Source organism: Eschrichtius robustus, chromosome 11, assembly GCF_028021215.1.
Source record: "Eschrichtius robustus isolate mEscRob2 chromosome 11, mEscRob2.pri, whole genome shotgun sequence".
In the NCBI taxonomy this organism is placed as follows: domain Eukaryota; kingdom Metazoa; phylum Chordata; class Mammalia; order Artiodactyla; family Eschrichtiidae; genus Eschrichtius; species Eschrichtius robustus.
In genome coordinates this window covers 66681011-66695951 of record NC_090834.1, presented here as the reverse complement: position 1 = coordinate 66695951, position 14941 = coordinate 66681011, and the positions used below count along the sequence as shown (strand labels likewise).

Below are 14941 nucleotides of genomic sequence, written 5' to 3'. Positions count from 1 at the left end.
CTACAGTCATGGAGCTCAGCCCTGAGAGGTTAAATGCAACCATCTCCCTTTTCCCAAATTTAAGGCTGGTGACCCTGCCTTACTGTCCCAAGGCGTTGTCCATGAAAATTGGGTGCTAGGTTTGCCTGGTAAGTGATGTGAATCTGGAGGGTCAGAGATGGGTTCAGTAGGTTACAAGTACCTCTTCTGGTTGGAAGAACTGTGCCAAAGTCTGAGGAAACTGGTACTCTGGAGGCTCTGAGGCCACTCATCTTCCCTCTCCCTAGAGAGGAGAACTGCCACCTCCCTGGAAAGGTTCTGGGACCTTCATGTTCCACGGGGCCTTGGGCAAATCTCTGTTCTTTCTCTACTGGGAAGCCCTGCCTAGACCTTTCTGGATGATTAAAGTATGTGGGAGCTAGCTCCCTCCTTCCCTCCTCTGCTGGTCCCCCAGGCAAGTAGGCAAGTGGACTTTGGGCCTGGGGACAGGGAAAAAGTGTCCAAGCCCAAGGACTGTTAGGGGCCCTAGGATGAAGGCTTCGTGGATGTTCATATCTTCTAGTCCTGCTGGCACAGGGGCAGGGGTGGCTGGGTGCCGTTGATGCATCCCTGGATTTGCCTGGCTCAGGCAGTCTGTTGGCCCCAGCTCAGCCTCCAGAGGCTCCAGGAGGCCCTGACTGTGTCAGGGCAGACAGGCTACACACCTTGCTCCTGCCACTTCTCCCCCGGACCTCGTTGGGCCAGGCCGTCAGACTGGGCTCCTGCACTTAGAAGTGACCCATGGGGATGGAGCCCTGAGCATGGGGGTGGAGGGGGCTAACGTGGGGGTCTTGTCCCTGACGTGTGACCTGCCCCCAGCCCACACGCAGCGCCTGGTCCACATCCAGTCCATGCTGAAGCGCGCACCCAGCTACCGGACCCTGGAGCTGGAGCTGCTCGAGTGGCAGGAGCGGGAGCTGTTTGAGTACTTCGTGGTGGTGTCCCTCAAGAGGAAGCCGTCCCGAAACACTTACCTCCCTGAGGTCTCCTACCAGTTTCCCAAGGTGAGGCCCCCTCCCTCCTTCCCTGCCCCCTCCTCTGCCTCCTCCTTTCTGCCTGGCCCATCTGGGGAAGAAGAGAGATCCTGTTCCTGCCTTAGCAACTCACCTCACTGCGCTAGCCCTGAGCATGGCTGCCTGTAGCCAGGAGGGAGGAGAGGGGGTGGGTTTGGGCCAGTGAGTATTTGGAGGATGAGGGCGGAGAGAACGCCCCCCAGAGTGCCTAGAATGAGATCCATGTTGTTTACAGGACTTCAAGGGTCCTGAGGAAGGGCCCCCAGCTACTTCTCCTACCTTATTACTTTTCCTTTCTCTTTTTTAACCGCTTCATTGAGATACAGTTCACATACTATATAATTCACCTGTTTAAAGCGTACAATTCAATAACTTTTAGTATAGTCACAGTTATGTGATCAATTTTAGAACATTTTCATCACCCCCAAAAGAAACCCTGTACCCATTAGCACTCACTCCCCATTTCCCCCACCTACCTGAGCTCCTGCCACTCCTTCCCTGCTCGCCCCAGCCAGCCTGCCCCCAGCCAGCCCGCCTGGCCTCCTTTCTCTTCCTGTAGCACTCGGGCCCTTTCTCTCTGCCATTGCCTCTGCTGGGAACCTTCCTTCCCCAGCTCTTCACTTGGCTGCTGGCTCTTTCTCATTCTTCATTCTCCGCTCAAATAGGAGATCTTTCTAGATACTCTAAAGTAGCCCCACCCACCCACTTATCTCTGTCATATCGCCCTGTTTATTTCCTTTGTGGCACCCTCTGAAATTTTGTTGTTGATTATCTCACTCTGCTGACCAGTATGCACAGGGACAGGGACCTTGTCCACTTGGTTTTCTATTGGTAGCCCAGCACATGCCAGGTGCCACATAGAAAGTGCTAGTTTGGCATATATTGAATGAATAAATGATGACTCAGCCCACACCCGGACCTCTCTGTGAGAAGTGGGAGTGGGGTCAGGGTACGGTTGCTGAGAAGCATGCCAGTTGGGCAAACGCCACCTAGGACTCTCGGGGGAGGAGGTATTTGTCAGCTACCCGCACCGGCCCCAAGTTCCACGTCTTCTCTTATCTGTCTCTCCCCATATTCCTCTTCCTTGCAGCTGGACCGACCCACCAAGCAGATGCGGGAGGCAGAGGAGAGGCTCAAGGCCATTCCCCAGTTTTGCTTCCCTGATGCCAAAGACTGGCTTCCTGTGTCAGAGTACAGCAGGTGAGGCCCGGCCTGGCATAGCCTCCTTTACCCCCATAACAGTGGGCAGCTGAGTCTGGCCCACCCTAGTCCCAGCCTCCTCTCCTACCGCAGCCTGGTCCTTCACCCCCTCCCTGGGCGGTCCCTCTTCTTGGGGGCTGTTTCCTGGGTCCTCTGATATTTCCCTGATGCCAGACTTCTCCCTGTTCCAGTGAGACGTTCTCTTTCATGCTGACTGGGGAAGATGGCAGCAGACGCTTTGGCTACTGCAGGCGCTTACTAGTAAGTAGGGCCATTCGGTCCTCAGGGACTGGGCCACAGTGTTTGTATGTGTGTATGCTCTTCTTTAACTTGAGCTTGTAGAAACTCAAGTTGTTCTGTGTTCTGCAGGACACACACACACACACACACACACACACACACACACACACACACACACACACACACACACACACACACACACACACACACACACACACACACACACACACACACACACACACACACACACACACACACACACACACACACACACACACACCACGAAGCACTCCCTGGGATGGCAGGACTTAAAGTGGCCCCTCTGATTGGGCCCCAGGATCTAAGATAATCTACAATAAGGGAAGAGATTGGATCACTTTCTACTGGGCTGTCATATGTTTTTAGCTCTTCTATACTTTTTGTTCATTTACTTCGGGCTTACAGGCTCAGATTGCTGATCCTGAGTGCAGGATCTCATCAACCTAGCAGTATGTGTGTGTGCATCAGATTGGGGTGGAGGACAAACCTTCCTCGCCCCCATACCTGGCCAACCTGATGTGCATCCTGTCCATGGTCTGGTAGGGCTGGAGGCTGAGCAGGGACAGAGCAGTACCTTCTATGGGATTCTGGGAGAGATGCCTTGAACTCAAGGGAAAGGGAGGGTTTTGAAAATATAAGCCATGTTGTAGAGAGAGAAGCACTACACCATCCCTCTTCTCATTAGTCCTGGGAAATAGATTGAGGTAAAGATAAAGAGAGTCCTGTCACACACTCCCCTGGGGCTCACCAGGGGTATTGTCGGCTTGGGTTGTTGACAGAGTTTCAGGGTTCCCAGGCCTTAGTGGGAGAAGGGGCAGATGAGGGGGGTCTTCGGCAAAGGTGATGTATAGCAGGGACTCCAGGTGAAGGATTCTGGGCTGTTCATTCATTCATTCAGAAACATGTAGCATACACCTGCTGAGGGTTAGGCAGCATATGCTAAAGGCACATAAAGATGAGTTAGACATGGCTCCTATCTTTAAGGAACTTTAGATAGTCCAGTAGAGGAGGTAGGACTTTCAATGTAGAAGGCAGGGCAAAGGGAATGAACTGTGATTTGGGATCTGTTTATGTTCCAGGCTAGATGCTTTAGGTATGTCATTTTCTTTATTACTCATAATAGCCCATGAGGTATTGGGTTGGCCAAAAAGTTGGTTCGGGTTTTTCCATAGCATCGTATGGAAAAACCCGAACCAACTTTTTGGCCAACCCAGTATTATTATGTATGTTCTTCAGATTAAGAAACCGAGACTCAGAGGTGGAATGACTTGCCCAGGGTCATACAGCCAATCAGGGCCAGAGCCAGGTTGACTCCAAGTCCTTTAACACCAAATCTGGTAGTCCTGGATCACCCCAAAGGGTAGTCTGGGGAGAAGGAGTACTTGGAGATAGAATGCCTGGTGAGTGGGGCTAAGGGAAGGTAGAGCAGTACAGATGCCAGGTGGGGAGCCGGGCAGGTTCACCTGGGCCTGGGGTGGGTAGCGTGCCAAAGGCTGCCTTTGCAGGAGCAGAGATGGAGCAGAGCTGCTCCTTTGCCGCGGGCCTGCTGCCCCCAGGGAAGAGCATGTTTGTCCTGGCTGCTCAGAGAGGGCCTGGGCTGGGTCCCTGCCAAGGGGGCTGGCACTGGCTCGGCATTCCTACAGATTGGACACAATGATTCTAACCCAAATCCCACATACTTGTTTTAATCACTTGGGGCTTTAGGGGAGGCGGGGGAGAGGGAAGAAGAGAGGAGTGAGTTTCAGGCCTAATATGGACAAAAACAGATTCTGCCTTCTCTTTAGATCTGTGACGTGTGGCCAGCAGGTTTGGAGACTGAAATAGCCCATCTGCATTTGCTTAGCAGCCTGCATGAGGGGCCAGCACCTGCTGCTCTGCTCCCTCCCCGCTCGGCCTTGCTGGGCACTCCAGGCCTCTGAGCCAGAGGCAGCCACAGAGCCCTGCCAGCCCCTGGCTGGAGAAGTCAACTCCTGTGGACTCACTCCAGCCTGCATTTGGGGGCTCCAGGCCTGGGGAGCTCTCAGTGCACATCTCCTTCGGCTGCCTACCTTTTAAATCCCCCTTTTACTTTGTTCTCCTCTACTCTGTACATGCCTCTGTCCAGTCTCTTTGTGTTTCTTTCCCTTCCTTTCTGTCAGAAGGCAGCATACTTTAGAGGTACTACAGCAAATCAGAGGCAGAAACAGACTCCTGGTTCCATGACTTCTAAATACATGACCTTGGACAATGGCTTAATAATTTTGAACTCAGTTTCCTCATCAATAAAAGGGAGATAATAATGCCTATCTAACAAGTTCTTGGAAAGTTCCAAGCCCAGGACTCAGATATGGCAAATATTCAATAAATAGTAGTTTGCTTCTCTTATCTGGTGTCAGTTTGCTTTCCTAGAATGGGGATGGATCAAGGAAGGGAGAAAAGAGCAACTGAGAAAAGGAATGTTTTGCAGAATCCCCTCTGGGAGGCAGAAGACCGCCTGGCTTGCTCCTAAGGATGTACACAAGTCCCTCCCTTACCACTGGGGGCCTGGGGATTTAGGGATATAAATCCACACATCACCCTATAGCCTCTGCCAAACCTCTTCGTCCTTTGCCAGCCCCCATCAGTGTCCTCCTGGGGGAGAAGGGTGGAGCCTGTGTAGACCTTGGCAGGAGTCTGGCACCTTGGGCTGGAAGGCCCAGCAGAGGCTGAAGCCTGCCCCCAAAGAGTGGCAGCCTTTTCCTTGGCGGCCTGGTTGAGTAGAGGTTTAGAAGAGGCCCGGAGTCTTCACTAGAAGAGAGGTGCTTAGTCCTCAGTTCCCGAGGAAAAGGAGTCAGATATAGTAATCATGCATTCTCTGTGTCTGTGTCTCTCTCCTCCTTGTCCTGGCCCAGCCAAGTGGGAAAGGGCCTCGGTTGCCAGAGGTATACTGTGTCATCAGCCGCCTTGGCTGCTTCGGCTTGTTTTCCAAGGTAAGAGGGCTCTGGCTTACTTCCCTCCCCCTTCCCCGAGCTGACAGCTCCCATAGGAGTATCTGCATGCGGCTTAGATGAGAAAACCACCTGTGTGTGTGAGAGGGTGAGAGAAGGCGAGAATGCAAGGGCAAGTGCAAGGGAGCTCTCTGACTCCCTCCCCATCTACCAGCTCCTGCACCGGCAGTGTCTGCTAATGTCACAGCTCACCCTGGCCCATGGGCGGAGCTGAGTCCTTGGGGACAGAGACCCTGCGGGAAGCCAAGTGCCCAGGAACCCGACCTCAAGTGGTATTTCCTTTGCCCAGCTACTCAGATCTTGGAGTCTGAGGCAAGGACTAGTTAGGGAGCAGAGCCGACACCGAGTGGCCAGGGAGACGGGAAGGGTAGGGTGTGAAGCTCCTGGCGAGATAGTCCGCCATCTCCCAGCTTTCGGCCCGGGCTGGTCAGATGCCGGGCTGCCCTCTTCTCTGCCCAGGAGGTAGGGGAGGGTGGCGCCCTGACACCCTTCCTCTTTGGGCTGCTGGCGGTGGGCACAGGTCCTAGATGAGGTGGAGCGCCGGCGTGGGATCTCCGCCGCTCTGGTCTATCCCTTCATGAGAAGTCTCATGGAATCACCCTTCCCTGCCCCAGGGAAGACCATCAAAGTGAAGACATTCCTGCCGGGGGCTGGCAATGAGGTAGGGATTTCTGCTGCCTCCTCTCTCAGACCATGGACTGGGGCTGGAGTGGGACCTGCTGAGCCAAGGCTCAGTCTCTGGGGGTGCAGAGCACGGCCCCTTCCTTGCTCAACACATTTGTATACCTCACCAACAGGGGCTAAAAAAAGTGAATGACAGAACTGTAATTGTTGCTCAACTCTCTGCAGCTTCTAGGGGCCTTCCCTGACCTGTTTGGACTAAACTGCAGGCCACCTTTTATTCATTCATCAAATGTTTACAGAATATGTGCTCTCTCACAGTCAGGGTTCCTGCAGACCTTGAGGCAGAGTCATATAGTTAAAGAGGGGCACAGCTCGGTCCTTGTGGAGTTCATAGTCTAGTGGGAGAGACTGCCATTAAATAAATACTTGTACATAGAAACAGATAACCCCTAAAAGTGTTAGGTGCCAAGTGAAAGCACAGAGTGAGAGTGTGTAACAGGGGATGTGCTTTAGATTAGGGGCCAGGAAAGGCCTCCTCTGAGGAAGTGGCATTTTACTGGGGACCCAAGGTGAGTAGAGTCAACCAGATGAAGTGGGAGGAGGGAGACTGAAAGAGAAGGGTATGGGCGGGAGAGGATTATTCCAGGTAGAGGGACAGCATGCAAAGGCAAAAGTTGGGAAAGCGTGGATGCTTGCCAAGGAACGGAAAAAAAGGCCAGGATGGTTGAAAAGGGGAGTGAGCAGGGGGGATAGACAGCAGGGCCAAATCACAATGTACCTGTAGGCCAAGTTCAGGGTTTTGGAATGTCTCTAAAGCAGGGTTATAAGATCCGAGATATGATGTTCAAAGCTCCCTCTGGCTGCTATGTAGATTATGGACTGGAGTGAAAACAGGGAGACCAGCTTGGATAGGTTGCGGTAGTACAGGCAAGAGATGATCGGAGTTTGGATTAAGGTGTGGACGAAAAGATGGAGAGAATAGATGGATTTGAGATGTGCTTTAGAATTAGGGTCAATAGCACATTGTGTTTGATTGGAAGTAGGGAATAGTGTTAGGGAGACTTGAAGGCGAATTCCCAGTTTTCTGGCTTGAGCAGCAGGTCAGCGGATGGAGCACCTGAAGGAGGGGGAGGCTTGTGAGGGGTCAGAGTTTGATTTTGTACACGTTACGTCTACGGTGCCTGTGAGACACCCCAGAGAAGATGTTTAGTAGCAAACAGTGTAGACAGGGAAGAGAAGATAGTCCCGAGGGCCTCCAGCATTTAGAGGGCCTGCAGCAGAGGAGCAGCAGCCCTGAAAACCAAGACAGGAGGAGTGCCAGGAAGCCAAGGAAGGGGGCCTCTCAGAAAGGAAGGAGTGATCAGGAGAGGTCAGGATGAGGCGTGGCGGGATGCCTTGAGTTTCAGAAACGTGGGGGGTCAGGGGGCCGAGAAGCTTGAGTAGAGAGACTTGAGAAGTGAATGGGGTTGAGAAGGGGGAATAGCCTGTAGAGACAGCTTTTAAGAGCCTTGGCTGTGGGGAGAAATGGGGAAGGGGCAGTGGTTGAATGGTGATGTGGAGCCAGGGGAGAGTCAGTTGAAGGTGGTTGTCTGGGTGCTGGTGGCAGTGGCCCATCAGAGGAAGAGGTTAAAGCAGCAGCAGAGGGAGGGGACAGTCAGACTGTCAGTGAGAAGGCAGGGCGGTGGGATCCAGGGAGAAGACTGGCTTTTTAGGAGAGAAGGGTACTTCCTTGTGTAATGGCAAGGAAGGGCCATGGCTTGTAGATGCTGGATTCTCATCTGATGGCTTCAGTTTTCTCAAAATGGAAAAGAAGGTCATCCTCTGAGAGTGAGAGGTGGATGTTGGGTTTGAGGAGAGGGAAGAAGAAATAACTTAGTTGCTGCAGGGAGTGGAGAGGGTCTGACTAAAGAAACATTGGGTTTGCTGGGAGTGGCGAATGCCATTTAAGGCCTTTCTTGTAGCATCTTTTCTCCCACGCTCTTTTGGAGGGACTTTCTGCTTCATGCATGACCTGGGGGCAGGACCACCGACCCTACCCTGAGAGCCCAGTAGCATGCCTGGGAGTCAGTCCTTCAGGATGGGGCCCAGCCCGCTCAGCAGCCTCGTCTCAACTCTCTGACTTGACTTGCTTACTGTCCCTGAACCCTGCTTCCTTTTGCCTAGTAGACACTTCCCTTCTTCTCTCCTTGGACAACCAAGTTAAGCGTCTTGTGCTCTGAGCTGCTGCCCTGACCTCTCAGCCCTCTCAGCGCCCTGTGCAGATGTTAATTACACCTTTCCCCTGTCCTGACACCAAGCTGGTGGGCTGTGATCGTTTAGGCTCATTCAGCCTCACTGGGCTATGATCTCCTTGAGGGCAGGTGGATGAAGAGAGGCCCAGGTCCTGTGAGCTTCCTGTGTGAACTCTCACTCCCTGGAGGAGCCCGGACCCTCGGGGTAGTAGGAGTGGGGCGCTGGCTGCATGCAGGCTCTCAGGAGGGAGGCTTGGGGGAGCTTCACTGTGACTTCTTCCGCGTGGGGCAAGGGCAGGAGGGGCGCAGAGGCCTCTGGCGTGATTGTGGTAAGGGATCCCTTCAGCGCACATTCACTGAGCACTTTGGGTGTACCCCACATCCTGCCAGTCACTGGGCCTTCTGGGGCTTCACCATCTGGTGGGAGAGACAGAGTGTAAACAGATCCCTATAAAAGAGACACATCCTTAGGGCAACTTGTGCCCATTTTGCTGCTTCCCTTGGGCCCAGAGGGATGACTGCTGAGCTAGGAGGTAGAACTTCACTTGTTTAGACTCTGAGGAACAAATGAGATAAGGCAGGGTAAAGCCCCTTGAGGAGAGCTCTGATACCATAGGGCTAAAAGAGGGCGTTCATTTTCCCTCCTGGTTCTCAGGAGATCTACACCTCTGTGCTGCCCACATATGCTGAGGAACCAAGGGGAAGACTAGGCAGGCCCTGGTGAGAGCTGCTTTGGCCTGGCCTGAGCGTCAGCAGTTCCTCCTGCTCTCATTGCTAGGGTCAGTTGCCACCCTCCACCCTCATGACTGCCCCCAGGGAAGTGGTCTCTGCGCCACAGCACCGACCTTAGGAGTGGCCTTGCAACCTCTCCGGAGGGAAGATTGCTAGGTCTGGCCCTGATAAAGAGAGGCCTGCTTCCTGGCAAGGTTGTGGAATAGCCAGCCGTTGCCCTGTGTTTCCCTTGTCCCTGGCACAGGGATTAGACAAGCCAGTAGAGATAGAGGCCAGGACAGAGCCTCTGGAAGGAAACTCTTCCTAGCAGGAAAGGGAGGGGGCATGGCAACAAGGACACTAGCACTGTCTGTCCAGAGGTGGGTGAGCAGAGCCGCGCGGAGGGGCAGCGATCAGCTGTGGGGCTGGGCAGCGCGGAGCCAAGGCCTTTCCTTGGGGAGACGGGCAGGAGGGCAGGGAGGGCAGTGCAGATGAAGTTGTGTGGCTCCCTCCCGCCCTCATCTGTAAGAGCAGTCAGCTCTCCTCCCCGCTTTGCTGAGAGCCTGGCATATGGCTCCCCAGCTCCTTCCTTCCGGAGCCACCCCCATATTCAGTTAGCCCTGTTGCCCACAGGCTGGGCGTCTGAGTACTGTGGGAGCAGAGCTGTGGTCTGAGTGGAGGAGGAGACTGGGTCTTACTACACAGTGGGGTGGATTAGAGGCCTTGGGAAAGCAGGTGGGAAGGGGAGCCAGCTTCCGGTTGCTTTGTGTAGGACCCAGGAGTGGCACCCACCTGATCTGCCTTGACCCACTTGCCCCACTGCTCTCCTGCAGGTGTTAGAGCTGCGGCGGCCCATGGATTCCCGGCTGGAGCATGTGGACTTCGAGTGCCTTTTTACCTGCCTCAGTGTGCGCCAGCTTATCCGAATCTTCGCCTCACTGCTGCTGGAGCGCCGTGTCATTTTTGTAGCAGATAAGCTCAGGTAGGGCCCAGCAGGTGAGGTGAAGAAGGGGGGAAGGCACATCCACTATTGATCCAATGTGATTTACGAGCCCTAGTATATGCCAGCCACTGTCGTATTAGTGCATGGAGTGTGTGTGTATGTGTATGTGTGCGTCTGTGTGTGGTGAGAGAAAGATCAAATGCAGAGGAAAGGTTAGCAAACCCGGGCAGAGAGGATGACTGAGGGAGCAGGGCTTGCGAGCACACAAGATGGCAGGGTTGAGAACCCAATGGAGGACTTGGCTGGAGGGAAAAAGACAAACGCTGCTGCTTTTGCAACGGCCAAGATTGTAGAGGTACAAATCTATCTACATGGAGAAAGGTGAGAAAGTAAGATTTCGAGCTGAGGGCCACACTTCCTCTGGAGGCGGAGGCAAGGCCACCTCTGTGGGATGCTGAATTTTAAGAGAGCGATGAACTTTAGGAAGAGCCACGGTGAGGAAGGGGCAAGGGCACTGACTAGGGATAGTATGAGGAGTGCTGAGCCATCCAGTGAGGGGGCCAGTGAGGGTGTCACCTGGAGAAGGCAACTGAATGGAGTGACCCAGGGCCAGGCATGTGGGGATTTGCAGAGAAGGACCAGGTGAGGGTCTTGAGAGTGCTGAGGAGGAGAGTGGTTGTAGGAAGGTTGGCCAAACTAGGAAAGGGAGAAAGAAGCCCAGGGACTGGAGGTGTCATTGAGGCAGGGGAGCTGGATTAAGAAGAATAAGAAAAGAGCTGAATAGATCTCAAGTCTTAGTCTGAAATGTTGGCATTTACGATTTTAGAGGCAGAGGAGTTCCAGATGGTTGTGGCCATGGGAGGGGGCAGCAGAAATGTCACTGGACATGAGGTGTTCTGGAAGAGGCCGAGCTCTTCTAGGCAGCCAAGGGTTTTTTTCCTCTTTAAAAGAGCGTCTTAGTCCATTCAGGCTGCTATAACAAAATACCACAGACTGGGTAGCTTATAAACAACAGAAATTTATCTCTCACAGTTCTGGAGGCTGGAAGTCCAAGATCAGGGTGTCAGCATGGTCACGTTCTGGTCAGGGCCCTCTTCCTAGTTCATAGCTGTCGGCGTCTCACTGTGTCCTCACATGGTGGAAGGGGGGTTCTTTTTTTATAAGAACACTGATCCCATTCATGAGGTCTCCACTCTCATGACCTAAGCACCTCCCAAAGGCCCTATGTCCTAATATCATCATATTTGGGGGTTAGGATTTCAACAAAGAATTTGAGGGGACACAAACATTCAGACCATAGCAAAGGGTATATGTAGGGGATGGGACAGGCAGGGAGAGGATGAGATCTCGGCAACACATTGTATGATTTTTCGTCAAAGAACCCATCACGGGGGGCAGTAGTTTCTTTAGAGTGGTGGAATTAATTTAGTCATTTAGACGTTTATTAAGCTATCTGCTATGTGCCATAACATACGCTAGGCGCTGATATGAGAGGCAGAAAAGAAGAATCCTCTTCCTGGTTTGTCCCCCAGTAAGCCCAGGATCCCTGGGGTCTTCCTTTTGTGTGCATGAGAGGGTCATGAGGAAATGGACTCCCAAATGCCCTCATAGGGCATTGGCGCAGGAACTCAGGGCCACCCTCAGCCCAGGAGAAGTAAAGAGGAGGAAAACCCAGAGCTTCTGGCTTTTCCAGAGAGAGCCAGGTTTAGAAAAGAAGATTGTCTCCCACTTCCCGTCACAGCCTCAGTGCTTCTGTACACCACAGTTCTATGTACGTCATGGGCCCGTCAGGCCTTGTGAAGGGACCGAGCCGGCAACCGGAACTAGCCAGGTATGGCAGCTTCCTGGGGCCCCGTCTGTGCCTTTCTGCCATCCGTGTTCACTGTCTGCCAGCAAAGCCCCCGCTACCCAGCTGTGAGGCTCTGGTCTGGTCAGACCTTGATGCCCCTAGCAGAGCCTGGACCCCGAGGTTTCTTTTCTTGAAGGTTCCACTCCCTTACCCAGGACAGAGCCTCCTCTTGGCCACCCCCATGGCCCTCAGCCTGGCTCCAACAGGGCTGTGAATACAGTGATTGTTTCCCGTGGCTTCAGCTGCCTCTGAACACACTCCTGGACCATTTGGGGAGGAAAATACCCCAGGGCCCTGATCTGGCCTGGCTCAGCATTCAAGTCCTGCCAATCTTGGGTCTTAGAAAAGATGTCTTCCCTGCTTGGGGTCTGCCTCTGACTGAAGAGGGGCAGAATAGGCAGCCCAGTGAGGGCACACAGGCCTGGACTGGGGTCAAGGCTCAGTAAGCCCAGCCACCTCTTGTTCCGTTGCTCACATTTTAGGTTTTCCACAAGTCCTTGGTCCCTCTGGCCTAGTTCTGATGTCTGTGTAAGTGGGAGGGTGTGTGTGTGTGTGTGTGTGTTTGTAGGTGCACGCGCGTCCACGCACGCATACACAGGCTCTGCAGTGATCAGCCCTAAGGGTTGTACAAGCCTTCTGCCTCCCGAGCCCCAGGCCCACTGGAAGGCATTGTGGAGCTGTGTTTCCTTTGACCCTGGACAGCCCCTTTCCAGATCTTTTTCAGATGGCTCTCCTTGGGGTGTGGGGAGCTGCTGTCCCTAGGGGAAGGGCTCTTAGGGCCAGCATACCTGTGTCTCTGCCTCAAGGCCCAGCGGTATTTTAGTCATCCATGGGGTGGTAGGACAGCCAAGCAAGGCACTGGCTGCCAAAACGCTTGCGAATGTCCACCGAGGTCCTTCTGGAAAAGAGGGGTTGTTTCTGTCATGGGTTGGAACCATGTTCTCTGACTGGTGGGCATTAGTCATGAAAGGGTGAGAGTCCCTGCTGGAGCTGATCAAGTGGAGCCCAGGGCTTTCATAGCTAACACGTGGGACCAATAGATGCGGAGAGACAGGGTGGGAAAGGCAGGCTTGAGAATGAACTTGACTCTGGGCCTCTGTCTCCTCATATGTAATGTGGCCCTTAAGGGAGTGCCTTTGACCCCTCTCCTGACGGGTGGATGGTTAAAGCCAGGTGTGTCTCCTGTGTTGACCGGTGACCCACACTCTCCCTCAGCACTCACTTCTGTGCCTTCTGCTTAGCGTCGGGGAGATTCTCCTTCCAGTCTCCCGTTGGTCGTTCTTCTTGGCCAACCAGCCCTGTGGTGCTGGAGGCCTGGAGCCCCCCTCTAGGCCAAGAGAAGGGTGACCCCACTGAGACCTCTGGCTATTTTTTGGAGCATGAGAGGACGGATGGGAGTGGTTAAGAATGGTGCCAGCCTCACCTCAGTCAGTGGTCCTCAGTCAGACCGCTTTTTCCAATTAGGAGAGGGAGGAACGGATAGAGAGGAAGAATGGTAGAAGTAACACTGGGCTGGGAGACAGGAAAACTGGTTGTGTCCCAGGTGTGCCACTTATGACCAGACTGACCCTGGGTATCAATGGCCCCAGCTGTAACATGTGGATCTGATAAGATGACCTTCCAGCTCTTACTATGAATTTGTGATCAACCCTTGCTCAGGTTACCTTTGTACTCCCTGGCCTGAGCTGATACTCCCACACTAGGTCAGGCCCACCTGTGCATTTGGGTGGCTCTTGGTGGTGTGTATGTGTGTTCAAGTGTTGCTATGTACCTTTATGACTGTTCCTAGGTAGAGCCACCAAAGAGGGTAGCGCCATTGTCCCTGAGGTCCCGAGCAGTGGGAATGTGGGAACTTTACCAGTCTGCAAGGTCAGACCCAGGCCCAAGGCTCCTTAGCATTTTTGTGGCACTGGGAGTTTTAACATGAAAGGATGTCCTGAGCCTGGCCCAGCAGGCTGTAACGCCCCTTCCCCGAAGGTGCTGGGCCTGGGCTCAGTGCTTTGTCTGTCTGTCTGTCTGCCAGTACCCTATCCAGCTGCTCCCATGCGGTGGTGGCCTTGCTCTACCCCTTCTCCTGGCAGCACACCTTCATTCCTGTCCTCCCGGCCTCCATGATTGACATCGTCTGCTGTCCCACCCCCTTCCTGGTTGGTCTGCTCTCCAGCTCCCTCCCCAAACTGAAGGAGCTGCCTGTGGAGGAGGTGGGCCACCTGGGGAGCCAGCGGTGGGGAGGGGGTGGTTGGTGTGGAGGAAGGAAGGGACAGAAGGAACAGAAACCCCTAGGAGGGATGGGGGTGGCGCGGAGGCTGCTGGGATCTTCTCCTTTGTGTACCCAGCTCTTATCCTTTCTCCTTGGGAGGTCTTTCCCTGGCTGGAGTTATTCCTGTTATCTGACCCTGGGAATCCAGGAGGGCTGGAGGCCTGGGAAGGGCACTGCAGGGATTCGTATCCTGAATCACTGTCCCTCGTGACTCTTTCTCAGGCACTGATGGTGAATCTGGGGTCTGACCGATTCATCCGACAGGTAAGAGTGGGACGCTGCAGAGCATGGCCTGACCCAGGGTGGGTGCTTGTTTGATGCAGAGCACCCAGCACTGTCACACACACGACTCCACCTTCACAGCCTGATTGTTGAGCCCTCTGGGTTCCACATTCACAGGACAGACAAGGGTAGAAAGAAGCTGGTCTGAGAAGTCTTGACCTCAGCAGGATCTGCTGTTCTGGTCGGCATCATCAGCTTCTGGAAGGCAGTGTGGGTGTGTGAAGAACATGGCCTGGATCCAAAGGCTTGACCTCTGCCCTCTGCCCCCTTTGAGACACATGATCTTGAACAGGCCTCTGAACTTCTCTGAACCAGAATTCTCATCTCTAAAACACGCATGGTGATAACACCTGCCTTGAAATGTTGCTGCAGGATTATACATGACACACAGAATGCGGCGGAATGTAAAGGTTTGCAATCATTGTCAACTTCAAAAAGCCTCTGTTAGTGGTGGAAATCCTCCTGGCTCTCTATAAAGGAACACAACCCAATGCCGTAGCCTTTGGGAATGTAGTCTGTTACACACCACTGACAGAGCTACGACTCCTGGGTACGAAGCGTCACG

The 14941-nt window shown here is 53.6% G+C and overlaps 1 protein-coding gene across 14 annotated transcripts in view; it reads left to right on the top strand.

Moving 5' to 3' along the window:
* DENND2B (DENN domain containing 2B) overlaps window positions 1–14941 on the top strand; it is a 180634-nt gene that overhangs the window by 160818 nt on the left and 4875 nt on the right. For 13 of the 14 annotated variants that reach the window (XM_068556571.1, XM_068556576.1, XM_068556565.1 and 10 more), the window contains 8 exons: window positions 838–1022; window positions 2122–2231; window positions 2423–2492; window positions 5381–5458; window positions 5997–6137; window positions 9876–10024; window positions 13858–14035; window positions 14317–14358. In XM_068556571.1, coding sequence (XP_068412672.1) covers window positions 838–1022; window positions 2122–2231; window positions 2423–2492; window positions 5381–5458; window positions 5997–6137; window positions 9876–10024; window positions 13858–14035; window positions 14317–14358 — 953 coding nt within the window. The remainder of the gene's footprint in view (window positions 1–837; window positions 1023–2121; window positions 2232–2422; window positions 2493–5380; window positions 5459–5996; window positions 6138–9875; window positions 10025–13857; window positions 14036–14316; window positions 14359–14941) is intronic. The other variant, XM_068556575.1, reaches the window with a different exon arrangement.